The sequence below is a fragment of the Merops nubicus genome, unplaced genomic scaffold (genome assembly GCF_000691845.1).
Source record: "Merops nubicus isolate BGI_N331 unplaced genomic scaffold, ASM69184v1 scaffold13757, whole genome shotgun sequence".
Classification (NCBI taxonomy): domain Eukaryota; kingdom Metazoa; phylum Chordata; class Aves; order Coraciiformes; family Meropidae; genus Merops; species Merops nubicus.
The window spans coordinates 32,752-60,324 of NW_008622365.1; the positions used below are offsets into that span (position 1 = coordinate 32,752).

The following is a 27,573-nucleotide window of genomic DNA, read 5'->3' on the forward strand; positions in this document are numbered from 1 at the left end:
ATGAGTTCTGAATTTGAAAAAGATCACATCAAAAAGCTGCAGGAGCAGCGTATGTCCATGCAGAAGAAAACCTTCACCAACTGGATGAACAACATCTTCTTAAGGAATAATGTAAGTAGCTCCTTCAATCTGGTTTTGTTTTTTTTCTGGTTTATGTTTATTTCACCCACTGTATTATTCTTTCATGTTATTTTCCCTGAGTGTTGATGACACATATATCAGCAAGGAATGCTTTGATTAACCAGAGTGCTCCAGCCTGTATTTTTTACCTTGCATCTGTCTCCATTGTCCATGTTACCACTATTCCCTGAAATCAGGGTTTACTTTTGTAGACTGTATATACCTGTCATATTGTGATGTCTACTGTATCTTGCTGATCAGCTCAGAGGAAGACCTTTATTTTCTTTTTCCTATGAGTAAAGTATCTGCAAATGTCTAGATTTCCCCAAACAATGCTCAACTCTCAACTGCCTGGACAAAATATGAACAGTCCAGCTTGAGTTGCTGCTCAATGGCTCTGAAAAAGTTGCCTTAAGTCAAGCAATGTTAGACATACTACCATGCAAGTATGGACCAATTTGTTTTCAGTATGTCTCAGACCTTCAAAAAAGCTTCAGAGGTAGCATACAGATGATTTGTGTGTTCAAGGCAACTCCAATGTATTCCAAAAGTCTCCAGACTTACTGCAAATAAACTAATTTCAGGCACAAATGTTGTAGCTGTGACACAGGAAGGAGTCACATCATCCAAACCCAATTCCCTCTTCTGGAGCCTGTAGTTGATATTGCAGCTCATCACTGCTCTGTGATGTTTCAGTACTAGATGCTTTTTTTTCAGTGTAATATTTTAAGTAGCCTCAGAGCACAACAAACATCTAAATTTCTTTTTCTTATTGTGAGAGAAGAACAAATTCTCATTTTGCCACTTGCAGAAAATTCAGTTTTTATGGTGTAGGAAATGATTTCTGTTTATGTATGTACTTTCTCATTTCAAAAACACCTTCAAGTTCAAAGATTAAAATGTCAGCCTTAACTTCCTGCACGGTACTTGTTCATGTATCATAAAAGCATTGGGGAAAAAACCCTGTGAGAGCTTTCCAAACCATATATGGTAAGAAATGGTGCAGAGACTGACAGCTTATCTAGGTCTTCTCAGCAATGTGGTCTCAGCTTTTCAACACACACTGTAAGGTGGTTGGGTTATACTCCAGGACACTGCAGCATTCCCAGCTGCACTCTTGACTGCTTTGAGTCTGGCACTAAGGATGCTGTTGGATTGAATTTGTTAAGCAATCTGTGATTGGTATCTTTGAGAAGAATGATGCAACAAAGCTATTTAAAACTAATGCTGGGTGAGGCATAGAGCAGATAGAGGAAGACTGTCTTTATGAATTTAAATGGAACTATTCTTCATTTATATAAAGGCCACAGAATATAACAGCTTTAACTTTTTTATGGTAATATACAAATATTAACATGCAAAAAGAAATTAAGTTGGCACCTAAATTGGGATTTTTCTTGTATGTAATCAGTCAGAGAACTTTGTAAATTCTTGTTCCACACAGATTATAGACTTAAAGTTTATCTGAGTTGCTCTGACACTTTCAGTATTTTCTTCTTTCTCTGGAGAAAAGGTCTGTTAAAGTGATTGATAATTAGTCAGGAATGAAAAAGCACGTGTCTGTTACTTGGCCTTTTTTTTCCCCTACATGTAACTATTACCTGAATTTACAAAGCTGCTACTTAACTTCAGAATTGTTTTGGGCTTTTTTGTTTGTTTCTGAGGACAAAAAGAGTATTTACCATGATTTCAGAATCTTGGTCAATTATTGCTGGGTGTGTGGCATGGTTTTAATGTCAATTCTTGATGGCTAGTGGCCAGAAGGAAACACCCAAGGCAAGTTCTTGTTAGGTCAGAGTACACACTGTGTCATGTTGTATCACCTAAGCACTGGGTGACCTCACTGCTGGCAGCAATGAAATACATTTTTGTTAAAGATCTTAATCTTTTGCTTAGTGTGAGACTCTGGCATACTTCTATATGGAGACTTTGGGTGGTAGTGCAGCTCTAGGCAGGACATAACAGACTTCGTTGAGACATTGAATGGGATTATCAGCTCAATTTTTAATATAAATGTGTTGCTCAGAATAAAAGGTTTAAAAATTATTTTTCAAAATCTGCTTTTTTCTTTTTTTTGCTCAGTTTTGGACTGCTTTGGTTTTTTTTTTTACTTCAGCCTACTTTGATAATGTCAGTCCTTCTGCAAATCCCTTTTTTCTGTATTAAGATTCATCACTTTCCACACACAAGCACTGATACAGAACTCTCAGTGAAACAGCAGGAAGCTGTTTGGTTGTTTAGTATTAGAAGTAGAGGGTTCTTTGGACCAAATGTTCAGGCAGGGTCTGTATTTGCCTGACTGCTCTTTGCAGGTAAAGATTGAGATAGAAGATATTTACACAGACTTGAAGGATGGCATCTCCCTTATGCAACTTCTGGAGCTGCTCTCTGGAGAAGCTTTGCCCAGACCAAACAGGGGAAAAATGAGAGTGCATTTCTTAGAAAACAACAGCAAAGCCATCACGTTTCTGAAATCCAAGGTAAGCTGATACTCATACTAGACATCACAACAGCTTGTGTGTGTTACTAATTAATTGTGGCATTATGCTCATTATTTATTATTATTCAACCTCATGAGGTTCAACAAGGCCAAGTGCAAGGTCCTGCCACTGGATCAGGGAAATCCCAAGCACAAATACAGGCTGGGTGGAGTATGGATTGAGAGCAGACCTAAGGAGAAAGACTTGTGGGTGCTGGTTAATGAAAAGCTCAACATGAGCCAACAATATGTGAGTGCAGCCCAGAAAGCCAACTGTGTACCCTGGGCTGCATCAAAATAGTGTGGCCAGGAGGTCAAGGGAGGGGATTCTCCCCTCTGCTCTGCTCTCGTGAGCACCTGCCTCAAGTGCTGTGTCCAGCTCTGGAGTCCTCAGCACAAGAAACACATGAACCTGGTGGAGTGGGTCCAGAGGAAGACCACAGAAATCCTCTCCTATAAGAAAAGGCTGAGAGAGTTGGGGTTGTTCAGCCTGGAGAAGAGAAGGCTTCAGGGAGACCTTAATTTCAGCCTTTCAGTACTTAAAGGGAGCCTATAAGAAAGACAGGGACTATCTTTTCAGCAAGGCCTGTTATAACAGGACAAGGGGTGATGTTTTTAAAGTAAATGAGTTGGGATTTAGGCCAGGTAGAAGGAAGAAATTTTTTACAGTAAAGATAATGGAACACTGGCACAAGTTGCCCAGAGAGGTAGTAGAAGCTTCATCCCTGGAAACACTCAAGTTCAGGGTGGACAGGGCTCTGATTCTGTTCTATGATTATCATTTCCCCCTCATTTCAGCTACAAGTTAGTATGTTGGGGTTTTTTTTTGTTTACCAAGCAAACAATTTATTGTAGACCTCTCTGGAAAACCATCACACAAACCTCTGTGCAGTAAAATACAACGGAGCAAAGGGGTTTCATAGCATTAGATGTGGGAAAGTATGTAATATCTAGATTTTTGCTAATTCTAAGCCAAATGCAATACATCACAGGGTTCCAGCTAACACGTGCCTGCTAAGGTTGCACATCACTTAAGGCCCCAGTGGTATGTGCACAGCCAGGCTCTGCCAGCTGGACTGGCCAACCATCACTTGTCACATGAGTCCAGCCTTCAAAGAAGGGATCGTGCAGATAGCAGGAGCCTGTAGAGCATGCTCAGGCTTCCTGAAGAGATATCACCTTGTTTACATAAACTACAATCCTGCTTGCTGCTCAAGTAATATTGGGGAAGGCAGCCATGGCTTGTTCAGTAGGATGTTTGTAGTGTTTGGTGAGCCCCAGAGCTGGCTGGAGACCAGACAGGTGAGATGGTCCCTGAGTTTGCCCTGTTGTCACTTCTTTGGAAAAAGGAGCACTGAATTGTATTTCTTCTTTCTCCTTAACCACTAGTTTTCAAAACATTATAGGAAGTTTAAATCTTTGAGAGCACTGTCCCTTTGCCAGGCTTGTGCTGAAACTCCTCCTTGGTGCACATGAGAGCTTGGGGGTGAATGTGGGAGCTCACAGGTGTATAGAGAAATGAAGAGATCATGTAAAGCTACCTTCCTTTAAGAAAACAGCCTGAACACTCTCTTCAATAACAGCTTGTTTCACAGAGATGCCTTCTTCAGATTGCTGCAAACGAGTACTTTTATGCTGAATGGATATTGGTTTATTAGCAGGTACAGGTAAAAGTGATTGGTCCTGAGAATATTGTAGATGGTGATAGAACCTTAATCCTGGGACTTATCTGGATCATTATACTTCGATTTCAGATTTCATCTATCAAACTTGATAAGGTAAAACAGTGTTTTTGTCTTTTTGCCTGACTAGTCAGAGACTTTGTAGAGTTTCATGCTGGCAAGGACTATTTTGATGCAGTTTGCCAACCATTTTAATCATGCAGATCTTATAACATTACCCAGTTGCTCAGCCAGAATTTTCAAAAAACTATTGAATCCATTTTATAGTTTCTCAAGGAGACAGAAAACAGTAACTTGGAGATAAACAGGATATTTGTGTTCCTCACTCTCTTCCATAAACTTTTTACTGGCTTTTGACTTCCTAAAGAATTTCTCTGTCAACAATTCTCCCTAGATTTGAACTGCATGCTGCTCCTTTGCTCTTTCTCTGAAGAAAAAATATTCTTTTTAAATTATTTAACTTTTACTCTAAGTACATGAAAGATAAGGTCCTATGAAGATATTATGAAATCAAAGTTAATATTTTCTAATATTAGACCTGGATGCATTGTATTTTGTTTCTGAATTTTAGTTCACAGCTAAGGAAGCAAATAAACTGAGCTTTGCTTTCTACTTGATTTCTACAGACCTTGCAGAAGAGAAACATTTTAAAGCCTTTTAACACCTGCATTTCATGTTAGAAGCTCCGAGTTCATTGAATTTACTTTTACTTTAATAGAAAATGACTTTTGTGCATTCTACCTGCCTGGCAGATACATTCTGCAAGTCTTTGAGGGCATTTGTGAATAGGTCAGCAGTAATACAAAGTGATCTTTGGAAATAGAAGTGTAAACCCACTGATGTTACTTCCATATATTGTTCACATGGATTTTTCATTTCTCTGCTCTCTTCACAGGAAGAGTTTGGAGGCAGAGCTGATGTTCTATTTGCCAATGAAGCCTTACTCCTCTGGTGCCAGCATAAAACTGCCAGCTATTCCAATGTGAATGTGAAGGACTTCTCCAAAAGCTGGAGTGATGGGCTGGCCTTCAATGCCCTCATACACGCTCACAGGTAAGATCTGATGGATCAGTTCAGGAGGAGTTGTTCATTCTTGTCTCTAGCTCTGGCACAAGTTGTTCTGGGGTCTAAATTACAAGTATTTGTCAAGAAACTCTCAAATTCTATTTGTTCTTTCTCACTGAAGCCTATAGTTGCTTAAGTAGATACTTTCTCTCTAAGGAAGGAGGGACCAAAGCCTCCTGCTTGGTAGTTCCTTTGGTTGGGCATAAAAATAAATTTCCAAGGAAAATCACACATCTGAACAATGGTGCCTATTATGTGGTCTTAGCTCCTCAGTCATGTTCCCATTGCTCTTTTTCAAAAGTTACTATTTTTGGGACACACAAGGGTATCAGTGCAGGCTGGTTTTATTGTATGAACTTTGTGAGCATGTATACCTTCACGTTCAATTGTAATAGAGTAAGCAACCTCCCAGTCCCTTTCTTTCTTCTTTCTCTGACCCCCTGAAAAAGTGTGAAGAAAAAAGCCCAAAACAGGAGAGAGAAAACACCTGAGAATAACCTTGAACATCTCTTCTCCCATTAGTAGTCCTTTCACATCTTCTGCAGGATACTATGGTAGGATCCTGTAGCTTCCCCAGTTGGGAGTCACCTCCCTTTTCAGAATTGCTTCTCTTGGTTTTCACCCATCAGGAAAGAGGAGAAATAAGTGAAGGGCAGAGATCTGCTGGGTGTGCTACTTCAGTTTGATAAGGGACAATATTCTTCCTGTTATGTAGGCAAGGGGTGATGCTCTTGGATGAAGCTCAGGGTGAGATAGAATAATTTCAGAGTTAATGTCACATTCCTTTGTCTAATAAAGTTTATGGTTTATAATCTGAAAGAACTTATAACAAACACAAATCTTTCCTCCCCTCCACGCCCTGTTGTTCTCCTTCCCAGGCCTGATCTTATCCACTATAGCTCACTGCGGCAGGACCAGCCCATCAAAAACCTGAACAATGCCTTCAACGTTGCTGAGAAAGAGCTGGGAATCAGCAGACTGCTTGATGCTGAGGATGTGGCAGTCCCCTACCCAGATGAGAGATCCATCATGACTTATGTGTCCCTCTATTACCACTACTTCTCCAGACTGAAGCAAGGCCAGACAATCCAAAAGCGACTTGCCAAAGTAAGTTCTTTGCTGTCTTCAGAAGGCAGAAGTTAAATGCATGATCTCACTTCTTGAGAAGTGTCTGTAGACTCTCTGATCTTTAAAGGGGCTTGCATTTATCTCACTTTTTTATTTCATGTGAAAATCCTCATCCTTTATTTCTAACTCCTTAGGTACAAAATGCAAAATAAAAAATAATAAAAAAAAAAGACATGAAAAATGAGAGTGCAAAAGAAGGGGAAACACCCCTGGGGGGAGGAATCTCCAAAGCTAAAACAATTTTTTTTTTTCAATTTCCACATAGATTTTGTATCACATATGATCAGAATTTATATCATAAACTAATTGTGCCCTGTTGATGGAAAACTGAAAGAATTTTGTAACTGTTCCACTGAAGACCACTTTCCTTAGAACTTGTTTTCCACCTTCAGAGTAATCTGTTCTGGTTTTGTCAAGGGTATAAACCAAATAGCCTGCAGAAAACCCACACAACCAGGGTGGGTCCTACATGAACATTTGGACTAGTAGAACTGCCTGTGTACCTGAGAGGGGGAATATATTGCTTAATAGGAGGCACATAAATCCAGACTAAGGCTTCAACCACTTCACTTGGTGGTGACAAGGTAAAAAGCTTTTGCAAAGCAGGGTTTGCTCAGCTAACAAAGTGGTCTGGGACAAGGACAAGATGATCCTGAAACGTGTCTCAGTAACAGTGATGTCATCTGAAGAGAAGCATTAGATGAGAGCAGGACTTGGAATTTTGTCAAGCAAAGATTGGCACCGGTGAGGAAAGTGGGTGGGAAGATTTGACTGGTCTGGATGTGAGTGTCTGGATTTTGACCAGGAGACGACATTTTTTCTTCTCATAAACCCAAAATAGTCCTTGAGTTGCTAAATATTTATTAGAGGAACCATAAGGATCAAATGGGCTGTAGCTTCTGTATTAGGAGAAAAAAAACAGAAAGAATATTTCTTACTTTGTCCTTTTCCAGTTCTTGTGCTCCACTGTTTTTTTTTTTTTCCATTTTGCATAGATATGTTTATTCCTTCTTTTCTCTCTCTTTCCAGTTAGCTGCTTCTTTTTCTCTCTTTACCTTATTTTTAGCCTGTCTCTAATATTGCACCTTCCTGCATTTCTGGCACCTACAAACATTCAGGAGAGTGAAACAGATGCTAATCTCTTCATGGCCTTAGTCCCCTCAAATAGGCAGCTCCAAGTTCACTAATAGGATTGGGGAGGGAAGCCTGAATGTGTCAAGGCAGCCTCTGAGTTCAGACTAAGTGTGTGACCAGGATGGCAGAGAGAATCAGCTCGGGGAGGTAAATCTCCCTTCCCCCTCCTGTGAGAGGTGACCATGCACTTGCTAGGATCTTTCAGCGAGAACTGGGTACGATGGCAGAAAAAACAGAAGGGAGCCCTGATGTCATGGGCTGCTTTTCCTGCACTGAAGGTTGGTGCTGTTTTACTCCTCTTCCAACAATGTGGCACTTATTCGTTGCCAAGTGCACTTTCTGGTAGGTAAAAGCAGATTACCACTTGCAGGGACTGGGTCTTTGCTTGGTCCCTTAATCTGTCTGGCTGGAGCAGGCAGGCTCAGGGGAATGACAGAGGCAGACAACGTTGTTCAGCATTAAACCTGATGTCTGCAGGTGGGCTACTAAGTTAGGACAAGGAAAAAATGTATTATAAATGAAAAATACAAAGATGGGAAAATGTAAAATGCAAAGAAAGGATGATTTCCTTCTACCAGGTTTTAGTTCTTTAGGGATTTAATTCTAAATGTTTGCTCCATTGTTTACCTGAACTTGAAATAAAGACCACAAATGACACAGATAAATGTCCTGGACTTGGAAAATGAACCAGAGCTGACATCCTTACCAAAACCCTGCTTGGCCATGAGACATTCTCTAATAATTTATATAAAGAGAAACAGCTCCAACAGAGGAGATTGAGAAGGGGCAGTTTGACCACAGTCTGGTGTGGGCATGTAGGAGAACCAGGATCTTGTCAGATAGTCTCCTAACAGCCTAAGGTGGTGAAGCTAAGAGAATGTAATTGCATATTAGATGGGGTAGAATCATTTTGGTTTTGGGAAGGAACAAAACAAAAAAAATTCCATTGTGAAACAAAAAATATGAACCCTCATTTTGGGATTCTTGCTTTCTAATCCGTCCACATAGGAACAGCTGACAGTCTCCACATCCATACTTTTCTTCCAAAATTAACCTTTTCTTAAACAAAAACTGAAATGAAACATTAAGTAATATTTTTTTTATCTGTGTTTTGTGGAAGGTTATTCTAGGATTTCACCTGGCCTCAGATGTGGCAGCTATCATCACATTGATATAAAAAAAAAAAGTGATGATTATGGCAACTTGCTGGTTAAATACAATTTTCCTGGCATATATTGAACTGTCTGAATCCTAAGCTTGGTTTATGAAGATGTTTCCTGTTCACCCACCTTGCTTCATTCTCTTTCTTATGTGGCTTTTAACTTCACCTTCCCATCACAGATCGTGTTCTTCCTGAAGGAGATAGATGACTTGAAGCTTCTCTATGAGCAGATGGTCTCTGACCTCCTGAAATGGATTAAACAGAAGGTGGTGGAACTGGATGACCGTCAGTTCCCCAACTCTCTTCAGGAAATGTGGCTGCTCATGGCCAACTTCAAGACCTTCCGCACCGGGGAGAAACCCTTCAAATATCAAGAGAAAGGCATGATTGAAGCTCATCTCTTCAGCATCAGGACCAAGCAGAGAGCCAACAACCAACGGCCGTACTTGCCCCCAGAAGGGAGGACACTGCAGGATGTGGAAAAGCACTGGATTACCCTGGAAAAGGCAGAGCACAACCGGGGAAAAGCACTGCAGAAGGAGATGCTGAGGCTAGAAAAGCTGGAACAGCTGGCCCAGAGGTTCCTGAAGAAGGCAGCCCTGCGTGAGTCCTACCTGGAAGACATGAGGAAGGTGATAGGGAAGCAGGACTTCTGGCCAGAGAGCGCAGACAGGATGGAGGCTGCCAACAAGAAGCTGGAAGCCATTGTGGCAGATGTGCTCCCCAGGAGGGAACGCTTCACAGCTTTGGATGAAATGGCCACAGTCATCAGCCAGGAGAACTATCATGGCAAAGACCAAATTGTGAAGAAGTGAGTGAGGGTTGTGAGGCTGTCTAGCAGAGGAGGTTGAAATTCTGTGGTGTGATGGAAGAAAATTAATTGTCTCTATGAGTCACAGCTCTGCTCCTCATGAGTAGAACCAGCAAAAAAAACAGGAATTTCTTCTACCTGTGAATGCTCTCATCAGATAAGACAAATGCTTGCCCTTTAAAACTAATTTGTTTTGAATGATCAAACCCTCAGACTAATTTCTGGTAAAAAATAGTTTTAAGATATTTTCATTATATATGAAAATATTTGTTCTGCCAAAAATTCTATTTTCTATCAAAAATGTTCATAGGGATACTGGGGTTTTGTTGTTGTTGTTTGTTTGTTTATTTTGTTTTGTTTTGTTTCTGAATCAACACATTACTTTTTCAGAGTGTAGTTTAGAAAGTTAAAGATTTAATTAAGACACAAAGTCTTCTCAGCTAGGATCCAGTTTGGAGCAAATATTAAGAGATTATGACTTCTCTGATTATCAACCTAGCCTATAATTGGGAAGGAATAAGAACACTATACAAATAACTTCTTTTGTGGTATTTCAATTCCAAAGTTCAGAAAAAAACAGAACTTGTGGGAAAACTAAGAAAAAAAATTATAAAAGAGTAAATCAAACTTTTTTTTTTTTTTAATGAGATCAGACTGTGACTCATGATACATTTTAGATTAATTTTTTACTTTAAGTAGCTATTTGCAGACCACTTCTTTGTTTGCAGGCCTCTCCATTGTATCAAATGAAAGCAATGTGAGATGTCAGGTGTGAAGATCCATGAAAAACAATGTCTAAATTTTAAAAAGTCAGTGACTGTTGATATGCTCCTCAAAATTCCTCTCTGTGATCACATTAATTAGATAACATTGCTTTGACCCATTCTTTGGTCATGAACTTGTACAGGTGGCAAAAGTTATATGTGTTCATTTAGGTCCTTCAAAGCTTCAAGCACTGGGAATACCCCAGCACTGCTCAAAGTCCAAATTGGTCATTTCTATCCCTTCCTTTGTAGGCAAAAGAGCATTTCAAACCAATGGCAGGATCTTCTGGATCAGCTGCAGAGACGACAACGCTCCCTGGGTACCATGCAGGAGATTCTGGGCCTGCTGAGGGATGTTGATGCCATCACAGAAGAGCTGAAAGAGCTGCAGGTACTGAACCCTCTCCACTGGCACACAGCCTGCACTGCTACCCGTGTGTGTCCCTAAAAATACCCTCGTGTTTCAGGGGCTGTCTGGTGCAAAGATAAGTAGGAGCTATAGAAAAAATACAGCATTTTTACTTAGATGCCTAACTGGGCATTTCAGTTCATCATTGCAGGTAACTAAGAAAAAAGTGGCTTTGCTACAAGGGGCTCTCCCTAATCAGAAAACCAGATGTAGTATTACAGTGAGCGCAGTACAGGTTCAAGCAATGTGGTGGAATAAAGATGGGTTATAATCTCACAAATTTAGAAGTGTGAAAGCAAAAGTGGAGTAAACAAGCCTACTATTCAAATTCCATGTCATTTTTCTGAATTACCTTCTGGAAGTACCTCCAGTGATCACACAGGAGGGGATTAGCTCATGTGTCTGACTTTCAAGTATTTACTTGTGAGAGATGTTCCACTGTAAATGCACAGTGATGGCCTTTAGCAAGAATTTCCAAGTGTTACTAGAGAGTCAGAGCCCCAGTTCTCTTCAGCATAGGAAATAATTGGTTTCATATTGATTTTGTAATGATAGGAAGCATATATACACCCTTTGGTCTTGCCTTGTCCTCTTTAAAGACAGAAAAATCCTTCTGACTACGGGTTGCCTCGTACTTAAGTTGAAAGAGTCAACATGCTATATGAAGTTGTGAATTTCTAGTTGAAGATAAGAGCTATCTGTAAGTTATTAATATTTCTGTCCTGTTTAGTAAGTAAAGAACACCTAAAGGTAATGACGTTGTTGGAACCATGATAGCTTGAGGATATTGGAGAAGATTGGTAAGGAAAGATGACATCCTACAGTAGGATTGATAATTGTGTCCATTGACAGAGTTAAAGAGGACAGACTTTTAAGCACTTGTACCTTCATCAGCCACCAGTTAAATACCATGAAGTACTTAATTTCATTATTTAAATAGCAAAGGCAAATTCTTTAAACAAAAAAAAACATTGCAGTCAAAACACACCATAAAATGAGGCATTCCAGAATTCTCCAAACACAGACTGTGAATCAATCTGCCTACAGATGCACATATAGCAAAGGGCTTTTCCTCACGCCCATGAATTCTGAGACCTTGAGTGCTTAAGCAATAGAAACATCTTAGGTGTGAAAATAGATGCTTGTTTGAAGAGACCATTACTTGTGCTGCAGTAGATAGAAATTCTGGATTGTTGTCATTAGCTTGTGAAACTGAAAGAAAAGCATGGCTCCTCTAATTAAGCAGCTTTTCAGCTTTACCCAGCTCACAGCATTCTTTTACATTCAGAAGCTATGAGAGCCAACAGGAACCTTTCAACTAACTTCTTGGTACTGAGCCCCTGGATGCACTCCCTGCCAATGCCTTTTGTTTTCTGCCTTTGTTTGCAGGTGCTAGTGAATTCCCAGGACTGTGGGAAGCAGCTCCTGGAAGTAGTAGATTTGCTGCAGAAGCACAACTTGGTTGACTCGCAGATCTCTTCCTATGGTGACAGACTGACACACATCACCCAGAGGACAGCAGAGATCAGCAAGGACAGCACAGCTAAACCAGAAGTGCTTTATGCCAAAGTTCAGATGCTTCGTCAGCTGTATCAGAACCTTACAGCTCTGAGCAAGTCACGGTAGGACTGTGCTTATGGCTCTCTTCTGCCTGACTAGAGTGGCCAACCACTCCTGCAATCAGAAGACACAGCTTCCCAGCATTTTTTTCATTTCTCCATTTGTAAAGATGGAACACAAGCAACTTGAGTGTCTTGATTGCAGTTGACTAAAAGAGATCACTCATTTTCATGGCTGAAGAACAGCTTCATCCTCAGTATTTATTATGACTTGCTTTATGTGGAGTCTGAATAGCATGTGGTTATCTCCTAGAGGAAGAGGGAAATGTAAATTTATTTCCTTTTTCTTCTTCCATGAATAAATTAATCTATGACAAAGAAGAATTAAAAGCATTCAAATTCTGAATTTTCCAAACTCTTCTTTGTTTATGCTGCCATTGTCTCCATGGGATCCTATTTCTGACTGAGGTCTACGGTTTGTTTCTGTGTTTCAGAAAAAATCAGCTAGAAGAGGCTTTGAAGCTTTTTGAATTCTTCCGGGACTGCAAAGAGGAAGAATCGTGGATCTCTGAGAAATGGAAGCTAGCAAGAACAACAACATTAGGGAAGGATGTCAGCCAGATTATGGCCTCTATTCAGAAAAACAAGGTATCTCATTTGGCTGATGGTGCCTTGTCTTTGTATTATGGCAAGATTTTATGTCCTTCAGTCAGTGCAGAACTTGTAAGAAAGCTGTCAAGCCACTCATGATTTCAAGTGCTGTGACCAATGCTTGGAATTTTTTTAAAAAAGTTTATAGGGTAGGAATTTTTCCCCAAGAGTGGAAAGAAAGTGTAGAGAAGGAATATTCTTCATCCTGGACTATACATGTGGCTTCCAGTGAAGACCCTGGGCTCCGTATTAGCTCACATTGGCTGGGAGGGGAAAAAAGTATGCTAGTTCTTGTTTTCCCACTCACCTTGCCTGGCCAAGAGACATGTGGGGAAAGAAAGAGGTAGTGAAAAGAAGACAGATATCAGGAAATAGGATGGATAACATTCTGTGAGCTTACAAATCCATTACCACTTTCCCTAAGAGCTTGTTGTGGACTAACATAAAAGAATCAGCTACACGAGCTACTGCTTTCTTAGGGCAAAGAATCACTGTGAACAAGTGAAGAGACCTGTGGACTTGAGAACTTGTATGATAAATCTGAAACAGGAGCCTTTCTGTAGTTTTAATACACAGTTGCATGCATCTATTTGTTGCTTCTGGAAAGCGTAAGACAACCAAATTAGTGGACAACAAACAAACATCTCCTTCAGAGAAGGCTGCATAACAAGCTTCACATCAAAGGCAAAAAGTAGGACAAAAACTTATGAGTGTGGAGCCAAGGGGCAATTATGTCAGGACTCAGGGAAAAGTCACAAGCACAGATAAGACCCAGGGCTCTTGGAAACACGTGGATTACAGGAGCAGAGAACAGGACCCCCACCTTTTCTCACAGCTCCTGGGGAGTGAGGGTGCTGACGTGTCTCCCATCCTTCTGCTAGGCTCTCGAAGCAGAGTGCAATTCCCATAGGGCCGTATGTGCAGATGTGATGAGGAGGGGCTTGGAGCTGAGCCAGAAGAACCCTGTTCACCAAGAGGACATTCTGAGGCAGACAGACAACCTTCAGATGTTGTGGCAGCAGCTCCAGGAAGAGGTGGCTGATCGCAAAAGCCGCCTACAGGCAGCAGCTCTCATCAAACAGGTAACGGGATCTGTTGTGGTGTGTGGACATGGGTGTGGTTCTGTTCTGCCCCATGGCCCCACATACAGGGCAACAGTGGCAGGAAGCCTTTGTGTCAGTCTTCATAAAGATCTCCAGTAGCTAAGTCCCAATCCTCCTGCAAGCCAACCAGGCAGCACATTTGAGCAGCTGGGAGCTGCTCTAAGTTCAAAATACTAATGGAAGTAGCTCACATAACAGTGCTGATGCAGAGTCTTTTTTGAAGGTGGGATCTGGGTAGCTGTGCAACATTTTTCTAACATGAAAAAACAACAAAAAACAACCAAACCCAAAAAACACAAACACACAAAATTAACTCAAACCAAAAAAAAAAACAAAAAAAAAAAAACACAAACAAAAAAACCACAAACAAACAAAAAAAACACACAAAAAAAACCCCAAAAAGCAAAAAAACAAAACAAAAAAAAATAAAACATGCCCTAAGACTTGGATTGACCATGAACTTCCCAAAGCCTGAGAAATCTTTGACCTTGACATTCTGATCTATACTGCTATATCTACAAATGTTCACACGTGCAAACAAAGAGCTCTTATAAAAGCAGCATTCAGAAATCCCATGACATTACCTCAGGTATTATTATTCTGCCCTTCATAAGTTTTTTTCTCAGACTGTTGTTCACATGAAACACTTGAACAAAACTTAACAGCTTTGTTCTTGAATAAAGTCTACATTCTCTCTTCTCTCTGGTAAGTTTAACATCATTATGGTATTTTAGATCTTCTTTCTTTTTCCTTCACTACTATGGGCTGGGTTTTTCTTTCCTATTGTAACTTTACTCTGTATCTCAAAATCTCGTTTTTCTTTTTTCCATAGCCAGGCAAACTGCAAGTTCTGGAAAAAAAAAAAAGAAGAAAGCTTTTGTTGTAGACTGTTCCTTGTTTGTTGTTGGACTATTTCTTAGAACCTTTAGGAAATACATGTCGGAATTACATGGTGCCTACAAGCATCTTCCATTATGGGTTCCTTTTACTGTTTCTGTTCAGCACCACAAAGTTTTAGTTGGTTAGGAGTTTTTAAAGAGTTATCCAGGCAACCCTTGAATTCTGAACTGTGATTCTGTGAATTGTCTGTGTTTGATCATGAGACACATCATCAGTTTGGAAGCAATCTTATAGCTACAAACCTAACGGCATTTCTCCTTATTCATAATTTTCCAAAGAGGAATGAGCTGGATATGGTACTTTTAGGATGAAACTAAGTGTTTTCTTCCCTGTGTTCCTTCAGTACTTTGCTGACATCGATGAAGCAAACTCATGGTTGCAAGAAATACAACCTCTTCTGGCCAGCAAGGACTATGGGAAGGACGAGTCGAGCGCCGAGGCGCTGTTGCACCGTCACTTGCGCCTGGAGAAGGAGATTGCAGCCTACTCCTCCGAGATGAGGCGCCTCAAAGAGCAGGCTGACATTGCAGCAGGGCAGGCTCCAGCTGCAGTAAGTAGATGAGGGGTTGTGCCATGTTTTGTTGAAGAATGTAAATGAAAAGGTTTTAAATGATCCAAAGTATTTTGATTTTTACAGAATAGAGTATTCCGCATGACCTAAACAAAAGCATTCTTTTGATTTGGAGTAAATTTTTTATTAGGATTGAGGCAAGTTTTTTAGGTGACAAAGGATGGCGTTGGCCACTCATAGCCCACCTAATGTCAGCCAAACCTGTCTGACAACTACAAGCACCACTTTGGGCCTTTCCTTTACCTCATGATTCCAACATGAGTTTTTATGAGAATAAAATTACAATTGCCTTGTTATTAAACACGAAAAAGCATGTGACAAGATGTTATCAACGTGTGAATAAAAGCATTTATTTACTAGGGTACTCACAGGCTTTGAAATAGGAAATGTTCAGGTACTAAAACATCACCATAAACAGAACTGTGAGCATAGTGGTTCCTTGGTTTCTTGGCAATTTTAAAAATTATAAAACAAACAAACAAAATTCAGCCTTGAGGTAGGCAGAAAATGAGAATTTTTGCTGAATCAATATACTTTAAAATGAACTAAATTAAACTTCTATAAACAAAAATTTTTTTCAGTTATTATTTCATTCCCTCAGAATAAAACAAAGGAAACAGATCTGAACAAATACTGGATATGTTTTGTTTGAAGGGTCAGAATATTATGATTTGAACTAGCAAGTCCAAATTTTCCTTCCATGTCAAATCTTTATCCAAATCAGAAATATTCATCCATTGATTCTGTTAAATTTTGCTTAACAGATGGTGAAGATGGAAACTCCAAGTGGCATCAATCAGAAGACAACTAAGCTATCATTCCGTCGAACCCGGCCAACATTTGAAAATGCATCCTCTGGAAACTCCAGTCCAGATGTTCATTTTCTTCCAGAGAACATCTGGAAGGCCCAAGATGAAATAGATTCACTTTATGAAAATCTACAGAGCATGGCTGAGGTTCAGTATCTCCTCCAGTGCTTTGCAGTTCATGAAAATAGTCAAGTCCAAAGTAATGCTAAATGAGGTTAAGTGCTGTGATGTCTTCTGCTTTTCACTTTAATTACATGCCTTGATCCTGTGAAGTCCTGTAGAACTTCAGGGCTTGAGATTACTGTTGAAGTTTTGTATCAAAACAAAGTATATTGGCAAACTTCCTGTTTGCCTTCTATTTTTTTTTCTTTATGAAGAGTGGATTCTTTTGTATATTTTTTTTTTTCTTTAATGTTTGCTTACTACAGCTCCTAAATCTTTGGGCTGTCTTACCTGATACCAGAAAAAAACAAAAATAATCTGCATTCTCCACCTATTACTTTTCACTCCCATCTTGCCCTAAAGACCAAACAAAAGCATATTGTGTGGGACTTTCATATAATCCTGAGATCAATGAGGTAAATCTTCCATCAGCATCTGCAAGGAGCACAGCTTTTAAAGCACTGTTGCTGTGGAAAGAATTATTGTGATATTAAGGTAATATGTTCTGTTGTCTTTCAAAAGTGTCTGACAAAACTATTAAGTCAGTGTGTTGTAGTTTAGATACAAGGATTTTTTTAGTTTGTTTTTTTTTCCCTTCAAATGGCAAGGAGTGATTACAGCAGTACTTAAGTCTTCATCTGTTTTATAGGAGAGAAGAAAGGCTCTGGAGGAGATGATTGGGTATTACCGCTTCTGTAGCTCCTGTGAAGAATTTCAGTCATGGATGAAAGAGAAAGAGAACATCTTCCGGACTCTTCAGCCTCAAGCAGACAACGTGGAGGTTATGCAGCAGAAATATCAGGTATCCTTTTTCCCTGCTCAAAGATCACACTTTCAAAATCAGATTGACCTTGGGAGAATAGATAAAGTTGAGAAATGAAGTTTTGAGAGTTGTTCATTCATTTCAGCTTATGGAGTTGGGCATGTGTCAGTTATTTCTTTTGTATAAACTATGCCAAGCTTATCAAACCTGACATCATTTTGTCCATTTAACTTCTGTGGATGTGGTATCCTGTACAAATTTGATGGTACAAAAGGATTCTTTTTGTGGCTTATCTTATGACACTTGAAGAAAACAACAGATGATGAAAAAACCCTGCAGTGCATTTGCAGCCCAGTGGACTGGGACATACATGCATAGGTGTGGTGGACACACTGGGGGGTCAGCAGGGCTATAGGGGAACTACAAGCACAAGTGTGTATGGTGCCAGCAGACAGGTAAGTGGAGAAACCACCTGTGAAAGTGGGAGATGAGTAGATATGATTAATTATTGAGAATCCATAAACATGAAAAAACCTCAAGTTCTGCTTTCTTTTATCTTTCCTGGTTTAGAGCTTTTTAATGGAACTGGCTGCAGGCAAAGGCCACCTGGGAGATATTGAACACTTAGCTGTTAAATATGGAAAGAGCAGTCCCAGCAAATATTCTAAGATTCAAATTTGGCTGGAGGAGATCAACAGCAGGTAAAGGTGCTACTGGTAAAATGATTGTCTCATGGAGGCAATTGGAGAGCTTGACCTTACACACCCAATCTAGACTACACAGAGAATACCTGTCTGGTAGATTTGGAACTCCCAGAGGTGGCCTGAGGGTTGTTTTTCAAGTGGTTTCCAGTTTTGCTGTATTCAGGTACCCCAACCAGGGAGCAGGGCAGGTGACAGGGGCAGCCTGTAGTCCCCATGGCCATGCTAGTTTGTGGTGAAGGTCCACAGGCAGCAAGGGCTGGCTGCTGGCTTTGGGATGGGGAGAAGGAACTCAGTATGCCAGGCCAGTCCCACAGGGAGGTGAACAGGGCAGGCATGGGATGGCAGCCAGGGCCAGAGGTGAGTCCCAATCCTCAGAGCTGCCAGGCAGCCTGTCCCCACTGTCACCCATGGGAAAGGGCCTCAGCCACACTGGCTGTTGGCTGGCCCTGACCCCAGTTTCTTGCCTCCAGGGCTGGAGGGTGCTTCTAAGCCGCTGACACTGAGGTATTCAAACTGCAGCAATTTGTGTGTGTGTGCTAAAGCACAACATGAATCCACCCACAAGTAACAGTGATGGATTCAGAGCAGTTCTGTCTGTTTTGCACTGCAGCAGCTGATTTGGTTAAACAGCAGGGTGAGGGTGCCCTTCACCAGTATGGAAAGGAGCATCAGATCCTCTTGGACTTCATCATGTACATTTACTACCCGATGTGTACGTGCTCCTTGCACCATGGCACCCAGCTGGAACTGAGAGACACAATATGGGTCCTGATTTGGGCCACTGTTGTTTATTGGCATCATGCCCAGTGTGTTCTGGTCACCTGAGCAGGGTCCTTTTGCTAATCGGGTTCTCTCTCTCCAAGGTGGGAACTCATGGAAACCCTGAAGGAAGAGAAGGGCTCTGAGCTGATTGGAGTGGCTGACGTGAGGACATTTCTGCAGGACTGTCAGAGCATAGGAGTACTACTGCAAGACAAGATGTTGCAGCTCAGGGATCTGGAACCAGGGAACTCACCTGCTGGGCTGGAGTCGGACAAGCGCAAACTGTCTGCAGTTGAGAGAGAGGTCCTGCTGATAGAGAGGAGAATTGAATACTTGAGGAGCGTTGCAATATCGTAAGGAACCTGCACTTTGTTTCCACATTCCTCACCAGCTCTCTAAGATCGTGTTGTAAATTATGGCTATGAAAAGAATGAGCAGTTTCAGAAGTTTCTCTTGAAGTTTCTCTTTTTAGCCACCTGAAGAGCTGACTTGCTTGCTGGATTATGATCATCTCTCTTGAGTATGGCTGGGTGATTGGTGAAGTGATTGCTCCCAGACTCCACTATTACAGGAGGATAAATAGCACAGAATTGTTTGTAGCTTTAACAGATTATCTCTACTGATGGGAGCTACTTCCATGTTTTGAACTAGGTATCATTGAGGTCCTGAAAGAAGGTAATTGAGTTAAACAAGGATGAAAGATAGCAGAGAATTGTGCACAGCAGTTTGAATTTGAGACATGCATTTAAAGTTTATTGCTGCTTTAAGTTTTCTGTACATTCACAATGGGGAATGAACCATTGAACCCCAACAGTGTTTACCAGTGTCTTTCAAAAGGATCCACTTTCTGCAGTACACGATATCCACACCAGTATCTCTTGCTAGTGTGGAGCATTTGTTGCCTTCATTGACTTTCTTTTTAATGGAAGTGCAACTACCTAAATCCATTCATTTTAAAGAGTATTGGTTCAAGCTCTAAATGCCTGAAAAGTTAATCTAATTGAAGGTATTTTGTTTCCTCTTGTAGGATTAGGGACACTAACCCTGCAGAGAGCAGGGCCATCACTGAGCAGGTGGAGAACATGGAGAGGCTTCTGGCAAAGCTTAAGCTGGAGACCCAAAAGAAGCAGGACATTCTGCAAAGGGCCCAAAATCAACAGTCCTTCCTGCAAGACAGCCGCAGGCTCCTGCTGTGGGCAGAAAGCATTCGGGAGAAACTGAGCAGTGAGGAAATGGGTGTGGATGTGGCTTCTGCAGAACAACTGCTGAAGGAACATCAGGACCTGCTGAAAGAAATTAGAGCTCAGAAAGAAAGGTAGGAAGATGAGGTCAGGGTGGGCAGACTGGGGTGATATGACAACAGTACTGTGAAGATGAAAACTCTATCGTGTGCATAAATTATGTATGAAAGTGATGCTGAAACTTTATTCAAATGCTCTTGGAGCTAGTGTCAGAAGGAGACAGTGGAACACAAAATCCAATTAGCTTTTTCATACTTATCCTGATGGCTGATGGAGGGGGAAGAAGGTGCTGTATGTTTGGAGTGGCATTCCACAACCTGTCCTCGCACTCAGATAGCGTCATCTGCACTTTAATTCAGTTCCTCCAGTCCTTCCCCTCTCAGGCCTTATGCTTCCTGCTGCCATCATCTTCAATTCTCCTTCTGCATGGTTATGAAGTTCCAGACACTCTCCCTTTTAATGGGAAAGCCTGCTTATATGGGCTTTTAGTCCAAATGGGGAGACCTAGTGCCTCCAGCATGGATCCCTCAGCACACAACCAGCTCCACTTGTGGTTCACAGTGATGGCCAGCTGGAAAAAAAGTGAGAGGGAGTGGGGGACGGTTAATGTCTGTGCATTGCCAAGAGAGCAAAGAGCTGTGGTGAAAAAGAATGCATATTCCCTCATGCAGTGAGGTCTCACTTTTCTTTTTGATTCTGAGAAGATTTGTGCAGCTGGAAGAGCTGGGGCGCAAAGTGATCCACGAACAACTCAGTAACAGCAGGACTGTAGATGTCCACCAGTCCATGGAGAGGCTTGCTGTGGAGAACAAAGAGCTGGAGAAACTGTGGGAACAGCGACAGAAAAAGCTGCAGGATGGCCTGAAATTGCAGAAATTCTACAGGGAAGGAGACCGTATCAATGCAGCCCTCTCTGGCCACGAGGCCTTTCTCCGGGGGGATGACCTTGGGGTATGTACAGCAGCTGATTTTGTCTTCTCCTACTTCATCTCCCTATCCAGGAAGTAGCCAAAATTTTCATAATTAGATCAGTTTTGTCATTCTTATGGTCATGGCATAGTAATACTTGGAAACTAGACACATGGATCCTTATTAACGTTCTTATTGTCAGTCATCTTTATGAGAACCAGGCTCATTGTCTCTCAAAAAAGAATATTAAAAGCAACTAGAGTTGTGATTTGTTCCTGTGTTTGTACATTTCAGATGGTTTGTATACAAACAATGGTTTGGCTCATCAGTTTGATGGCTAACCATTAAAAAAAAAGGCTTTGGCTTGAACATAATTAATCTTTTTGTGTGTGTGTGTGAAGTAAAAACCTGATTTTTTTTTTTTAAAAAAAATGAAGCTTTTTCTTTTCATTCAGTATTTTAAGAATATTAAAGCAAATGAGGGTAAAAACCAAATGCAGGCAGTATTCACCAGATGAGTGAAGGAGGAGGCTGTGATATCTCACCCTCATTTATGCTTTCAGCTGAGAGAAACTTTGATACTTTTGGGTCAACTAGATGGAATAAAGTTCTACTTATTTACATCCTTTTGTATTGCACGTACCTAGATGTGTACAGATTTTCTTAAATGGTGAAAATGGAACCATAACAGAAATACAAACCAGAAGAACCAGATACAATGCAAACCTAAACACCTGCTGTTTGTTTGTAGCCCTGAATGTCCTTAGGCACATGCAAATGTACACAGTATCTCCTGCCTGAAAGAGAAGGGGGAAAATAAGGTCCAACATTTTTCTTTTTCATTGCTGCAGAAACAACAGATGACTAAGAAAGAAACTTGATCAAATTTTTTCTTAAATGCAGGATCATGTAGATGCTGTTCGAAGCCTGCTGAAGCAGCATCAGGAATTTGAACAGCTGCTGGTGGTGCTGAAGAGAAGAGTTGAAGCACTTAATGAAAACGGGGTGAACCTGATAGAGAGCAGGCACTTTGCATCTCGTGTGTGAGTCCAAACTCCTTCCTTTTTTATTTAGCCAGGATAAATTATCCAGTGTGGTTAGGGTGTGGTAAAAAATTTTCTCTGAGCCAGGACTTAGTTGACCTCCAAGCTGTGATCTTCTGGATAAGGGTGAGAAAAGGGATTTTCAAAAATATATGGATTTCCTGTTCTGTCAGGATAAATAAGTGAAATGTTTTAGTTTAAAAGTGGTGTTTGACAGAACACTAGAATAATTTGCCTTGTATCATAAATTATACATAGTGTTAAAACTTCTTTAATGTAAACTCATTAAACACCTACGTAAAAGAGATTTTCCTTCATTTTTTGTTATCACATTAGAATTAATGTTTGCTGTTAAAAAGCTAGAGAAGACTTCACAAGGAAATAACTCATCAGGAGCATCTCCTTCATGTTTTTGTCAAAGCTGAACTGTCATCTGTAATTCCTTTCCTTTGCTAAACCCACTACAGTCTAGTAATGGGACCTCTACACAAACAAAAGTTAGAAAGAAGGTCAGAATCATAGAATGGCTTATGTTGGGAGGGACCCTAGAGAGATCTAATCCATCCTCCATGCCATGGGCAGGGACACCTCTCAGCTAGACCAGGTTGCTCAAGGCCTCCTCCAGCCTGGCCTTAAACACCTCCAGGGAGGGGCATCCACAACCTCTCTGGGCAATTACTCCAGAGTCTTGCCTCCCTCGTACTGAAGAACTTCTTCCTGAGATCTAGTCTAAACCTACTCTCCTTCAGTTTAAAACAATTTCCCCTTGTCCTGTCACTGAACGCTCTTGTGAGAAGTCCCTCTCCAGCCTTCCTGTAGGTTCTTTCAGGGTATTGGAAGGCAGTTATAAGGCTCCCCCGGAGTCTTCTCTTCTCCAGGCTGAGCAATCCCAGTGCCCTCAGACTATCTGCATAGCAGAGATGCTCCAGCCCCTGGATCATCTTTGTGGCCCTCCTCTGGACTTGTTTCAACAGACCTATGTCCCTTCTATGGTAGGGACACCAGAACTGGATGCAGTATTTGAGGTGGGGTCTCACAAGAGCAGAGTAAAGGGGGAGAATCCCCTCTCTTGATCTGCTGGCCACACTCCTTGATGCACCCCAGGATGTGGTTGGCCTTTGGGCTGCACGAGCCCACAGCTGGCTCATGTTGAGCTTCTCATCATTCGGCACCCCCAAATCCTTCTCTTCAGGGGTGCTTTCAACCAGCTCTGTGCCCAGTTTGTAACTGTGCCTGGGATTGGCCCAACCCTGGTGGACAACCTTGCACTTTGACTCATTGAACCTGATGCAGTTTGCATTGGCCCATTTCTCAAGCCTGTCAAGGTCCCTCTGGGTGTCCTCCCTTCCCTGGTCCTCCCTCCAGAATGGACCTCTTGGTTCAAAAAGACTATGTTCTTGTGATCAAAAGTCGTAATGTCTTGAAAATTCCCTCCATAAATTTATAAAACTACTCTTAATATCTGATTTTTTTGCCAGCACTACTACCACAGGGCCATTCCATAGCCTCATTGCACTTACATCACAGAGAAAGTTATTAGTTAAGGTGGAATACTTGGGAAAGAGAAAGGTCTGGATGTTTTAGTCAAACATACATGACAGCAAATCATTAGTGTAACACAGTCATACAAAAGGAAGGTCCAGAGCAGCTGTCAAACAATAGCTGCTTTCCAGATGAGTCCAAAGAAGGGTAACAAAGCTCATGAAGGGTCTAGAGAACAAGTCTTACGAAGAGTGGCTGAGGGAACCTGAGAACAGGTTTAGCCTGGAGAAAAAAGAGATTCAGTGGAGACCTTGTAACTATACTACTACCTGGAGGTTGTAGTGAGGTGAGAATTGGTCCCTTCTCCCAAGTACCAAGTGACAGGACAAGAGGAAACAGCCTCAAGTTGTGCCAGGGGAGGTTTAGGTTGGATATTAAGAAAAGATCTTCACTGAAAGGGTCATTAAGCAGTAGAAAAGGCTCCCCATGGAAGTGATGGAGCCACCATCCCTGGAGGTATTTAAAAGATGAGGTGCTGAGGGACATGGTTTAGTGTTGGGTTGGCAGTACTGGGTTGGAGTCAATGTTCTTTAACATCTTTTCCAACTGAAATGATTCTATGATTCTACGAGCCCAGCATGGTGATGGGACAGGGCCGTATGTCCCTTCATCCTGCCAACAGAGGTGTTGAACTGTATTCATTTATGTCACAGCCATGAGTGCAGTGCAACCAAGGGGAACAGGTATGGCCAGTGCTGCACTGAACTCTCTGTTTCTCTTGGTAGCATTGAGGAGAGAATGGTCACTCTCCGGCGAAGGTGGGAGTGGCTGATACAAAGCAATGCCAAGAGAAGACAGAGGTTGCTGGATTCCCTACAGCTGCAGGTAAAGGAACACCACTCTTGGTCAGGCACGTGTGAAGTCATTTTACCCTTTGTCTTAATAAGGGATGAATCTCAAGCTGCTGAGCATCCCTACTGCAGCTCACTTTCTCTTTGGCTATGAGACAGAGGACTTTGCTTTCCAGGGAGCAGGTGATACACTGCTGATAAATCTTATAAAGTCATAACCACAGCAAAATACCAAGAGTAAAAAGGAGATATTGAATGAAACAATATCCAAAGAACATTTTATCTACTGAATAATTTTATTCTATTCGTTACTTATTATTCTTCTGAGCCTTTAATAATTGGGCACAGATACTTACAGTAACTATACTTCAGGAATCAAATTTAGCTTCCAGTGCTGAGATACAAAGTTATACTGGAGGATCAGACCACCTGTGGTTAAAATAGTCTATCAAAAATGCACACCTTCACTGACAATTAAAGGCAACAGATTAGTAAATGTGGTAAAAAAGGGACTAAGAGATTTTACTCTGAGAGCTTTAAAAACTCATCAAAGGTTCACGATCATGCCTCTTCAATTAAGAGTGTTGATTATATAAAACAACTTTTCTATGAAAATACATCACATTTCCTAACTGTTAGGAAAACAAACAAACAAACAAACAGGGCTTGATCCTAACAACAAGAATGCACTACACCCTACACAGAATCAGATGTTAAACCAATTTAATCCTGTTTGTTTCTGTAAGGAGTTTAATCGTGATGCTGCTGAGCTTTTGATATGGATGGAAGAGAAGTATAAGATTGCATCAGATGAATCCTATCGCGATCCAACGAATGTTCTGCGCAAACTGAAGTGGCATGAGGCTGCTGAGAAGGAAATGATGGCCAATGAGGAGCACTTTGCAACACTGATAAAGGTAAACACAGTTTTGGAGACATCCAAAACTTGCTTCCATCTTGTCACAGACTTCACAGTTGCTGATCTGCTCAAGAAAATGATTTGCTGTGTTTCTCCAGAAAGGAAATCAACTGATTCAAGATCGCCATTATGCTGCAGTTTCTATCAAAGAGAAGATGTCAGAGCTTCAAAAGAAGTGGAAGGAATTGTATGGCAAGATGATAGAGCGAGGTGACAAGCTGAGACAAGCTGGCCAGCAAGAACAGCTCATGGAACTGCTCCAGGTCAGGGGGTGATGGGGAACAGAGAGGAGGAATAGCCTAGGAGCCACGTTTCTCTCTGTGTGTACCTCACAAAAAAGAACACAATACCATCCAGATAAAAGTGTATTTTAAGGTGTCCATTCTGTCTACAGTCTCAGGAGAGGAAACCCAATATAGTGCTGACCAAGCTTACTCCAAAGCTATGAGCAGGATAAGAGTGCCAGCACAGCAGCAAGACACAAAGCTGTTGAACTCAGGCTCAGCCCTGTAGCTGTGTGGTCACCCTGTACTGGGAAAACAACCAAAACTCTCCGCATGGGTCAATGCTGTGCAAACATAACTGCTTGCTCAGAGTCAGTTTGGGGGCTGGAGGCTTGGCACTGTGTTCAGTACTTTCTCACCCAGGCAAATTGTGTGAGAGGAACAACGTGCTGTGAAGCTGTTTTGATATCTCTATGTTATGGAGCTGCTGTTGTGTTGTAGTTACAGTCTCAACCCCTCACATGATTGTTTTGTACTATGTCATGGAAGATTGTTCAAAGAGATTGTTTTTAATGATGTGCTTTATTGTCTCAGTGAGTAGTCCAAAACAGTGTGAAAAGCAATATTCCCAGGAGATACCTCTTAGAGACACCTGGCCATTGTGTTACCAAGAAAGGATATGTGGATTTAAAATGTGTATAGGAAGCTGTCACGGGAGGGGCTGAGTGGAAGAAAATAGTTTTGAAAGGTCAGTGTGAGTATGGCATGATTTTTTTTGCTGGCAGGATGCCAAAAAGAAGATAGAGAAAATTGAGAAAGTTCTTCAGGAATCTGAGACAGGCCACGATTTGCGCTCCAGCCGTGACCTCCTGAAGCAGCATGTGGATTTGAAAATCATGCCCAGGAAGCTGTCACGGGGAGGGTCTGAGTGGAAGAAAATAGTTTTGAAAGGTCAGTGTGAGTATGGCATGATTTTTTTTGCTGGCAGGATGCCAAAAAGAAGATAGAGAAAATTGAGAAAGTTCTTCAGGAATCTGAGACAGGCCACGATTTGCGCTCCAGCCGTGACCTCCTGAAGCAGCACAGACAACTGGAACATGAGACACGTGAGCTGGCAGAGAAAATGAACTCCATTGTATCTCATGCAAGGAAAATGGCCACCAATCACTTTGACTCCCAGAGGATTCTGGATGAAACACAGAAATACCTGAAAAGGTGAGGTGTCACTCTCTTTTTGTCTCCACTCCATGTGACAAATGGCATTTTTCATTCTACCATCTAGAAAATGTCTTTCAATTGATTAGGTTTAACCCATATTTAGGAATGATTTGTCCTCCTAGTTGTACCACAGCTACACTTTGATCTGCACCTACACAGCTGCCTGTGACCCACCTCAAACTTTATTACTGAACTTTGCTTCTTGCCTGCTGCACTGCTTCTCTAGTCCTTTGCTTATCCATAGGTCATCCACTGCTTTCTAAGAGGTGCAGGGATTCAGCATTCAGTAGTGACTAGTCCCTTAAAACATCACAGGGCAAGCCTAGGGCCTCAAGCATATAAATCTCTTTTCCTCTGCTTATGTTTACTGTTATTGTATAAGTCTATTTGCCAAAAATAGCCTTCTGGAGAAGGGATTCTTCTTTGTACAGCTACCACTAACTATGGAAATTTAATTGCAAAGAAGGTCCACCATTTTCTAACCTTCACAGTAGTACTGTAGTATAATTCCCTTGGCAGAATCAGCCTAAAGCTTTGTTTTAACATATATTTATGGATGACCCTTAGGTTTGAGTCTTTGCAAGCACCTCTCAATGAGAGGCGTAAGCTGCTGGAAGCTGCAGTGGATCTTTATGAGTTCTACCATTATCATGACATGGAACTGAACTGGATTAATGAGCGACTGCCTATTGCCCATTCCACCAATTGTGGGAAGTCCTTGGATGTGGCTCAAAGCCTGTTGCAAAAACACAAGGTAACTTGTTTAACCAAGTGTATTCTAGCATCTTTTTTGATTGTTATATGCTTATGCTATTTTAATTCTATGCTTACTGCTTCATTTTATCTGCAGTCTTGAGGTATGTACATGCTAGATTCTCTAGGAGAGCATATAACAGCCATTGAATGTTTATTTTAGTTCTGTACTGATTGTAAAATGGTTTGAACAAG

General features: G+C 41.3%; 1 protein-coding gene across 1 annotated transcript; it reads left to right on the plus strand.

Annotated features, from left to right (window-relative positions):
• Window positions 1-27,379, plus strand: LOC103777216 (spectrin beta chain, non-erythrocytic 5-like; the record flags this gene model as incomplete). Its single annotated transcript, XM_008944760.1, has 23 exons — window positions 1-111; window positions 2,433-2,600; window positions 4,258-4,377; window positions 5,177-5,334; window positions 6,225-6,453; window positions 8,950-9,581; window positions 10,598-10,736; window positions 12,144-12,376; window positions 12,808-12,961; window positions 13,846-14,046; window positions 15,311-15,517; window positions 16,303-16,494; window positions 17,159-17,311; window positions 17,843-17,973; window positions 18,840-19,091; window positions 19,766-20,053; window positions 20,684-20,930; window positions 21,792-21,931; window positions 24,199-24,298; window positions 25,011-25,181; window positions 25,282-25,446; window positions 26,396-26,622; window positions 27,193-27,379. Coding segments are annotated over exons 1-23 (4,605 nt in total), but the record flags the coding sequence as incomplete, so codon positions are not given.
• Window positions 27,380-27,573: the final 194 nt, after the last annotated feature.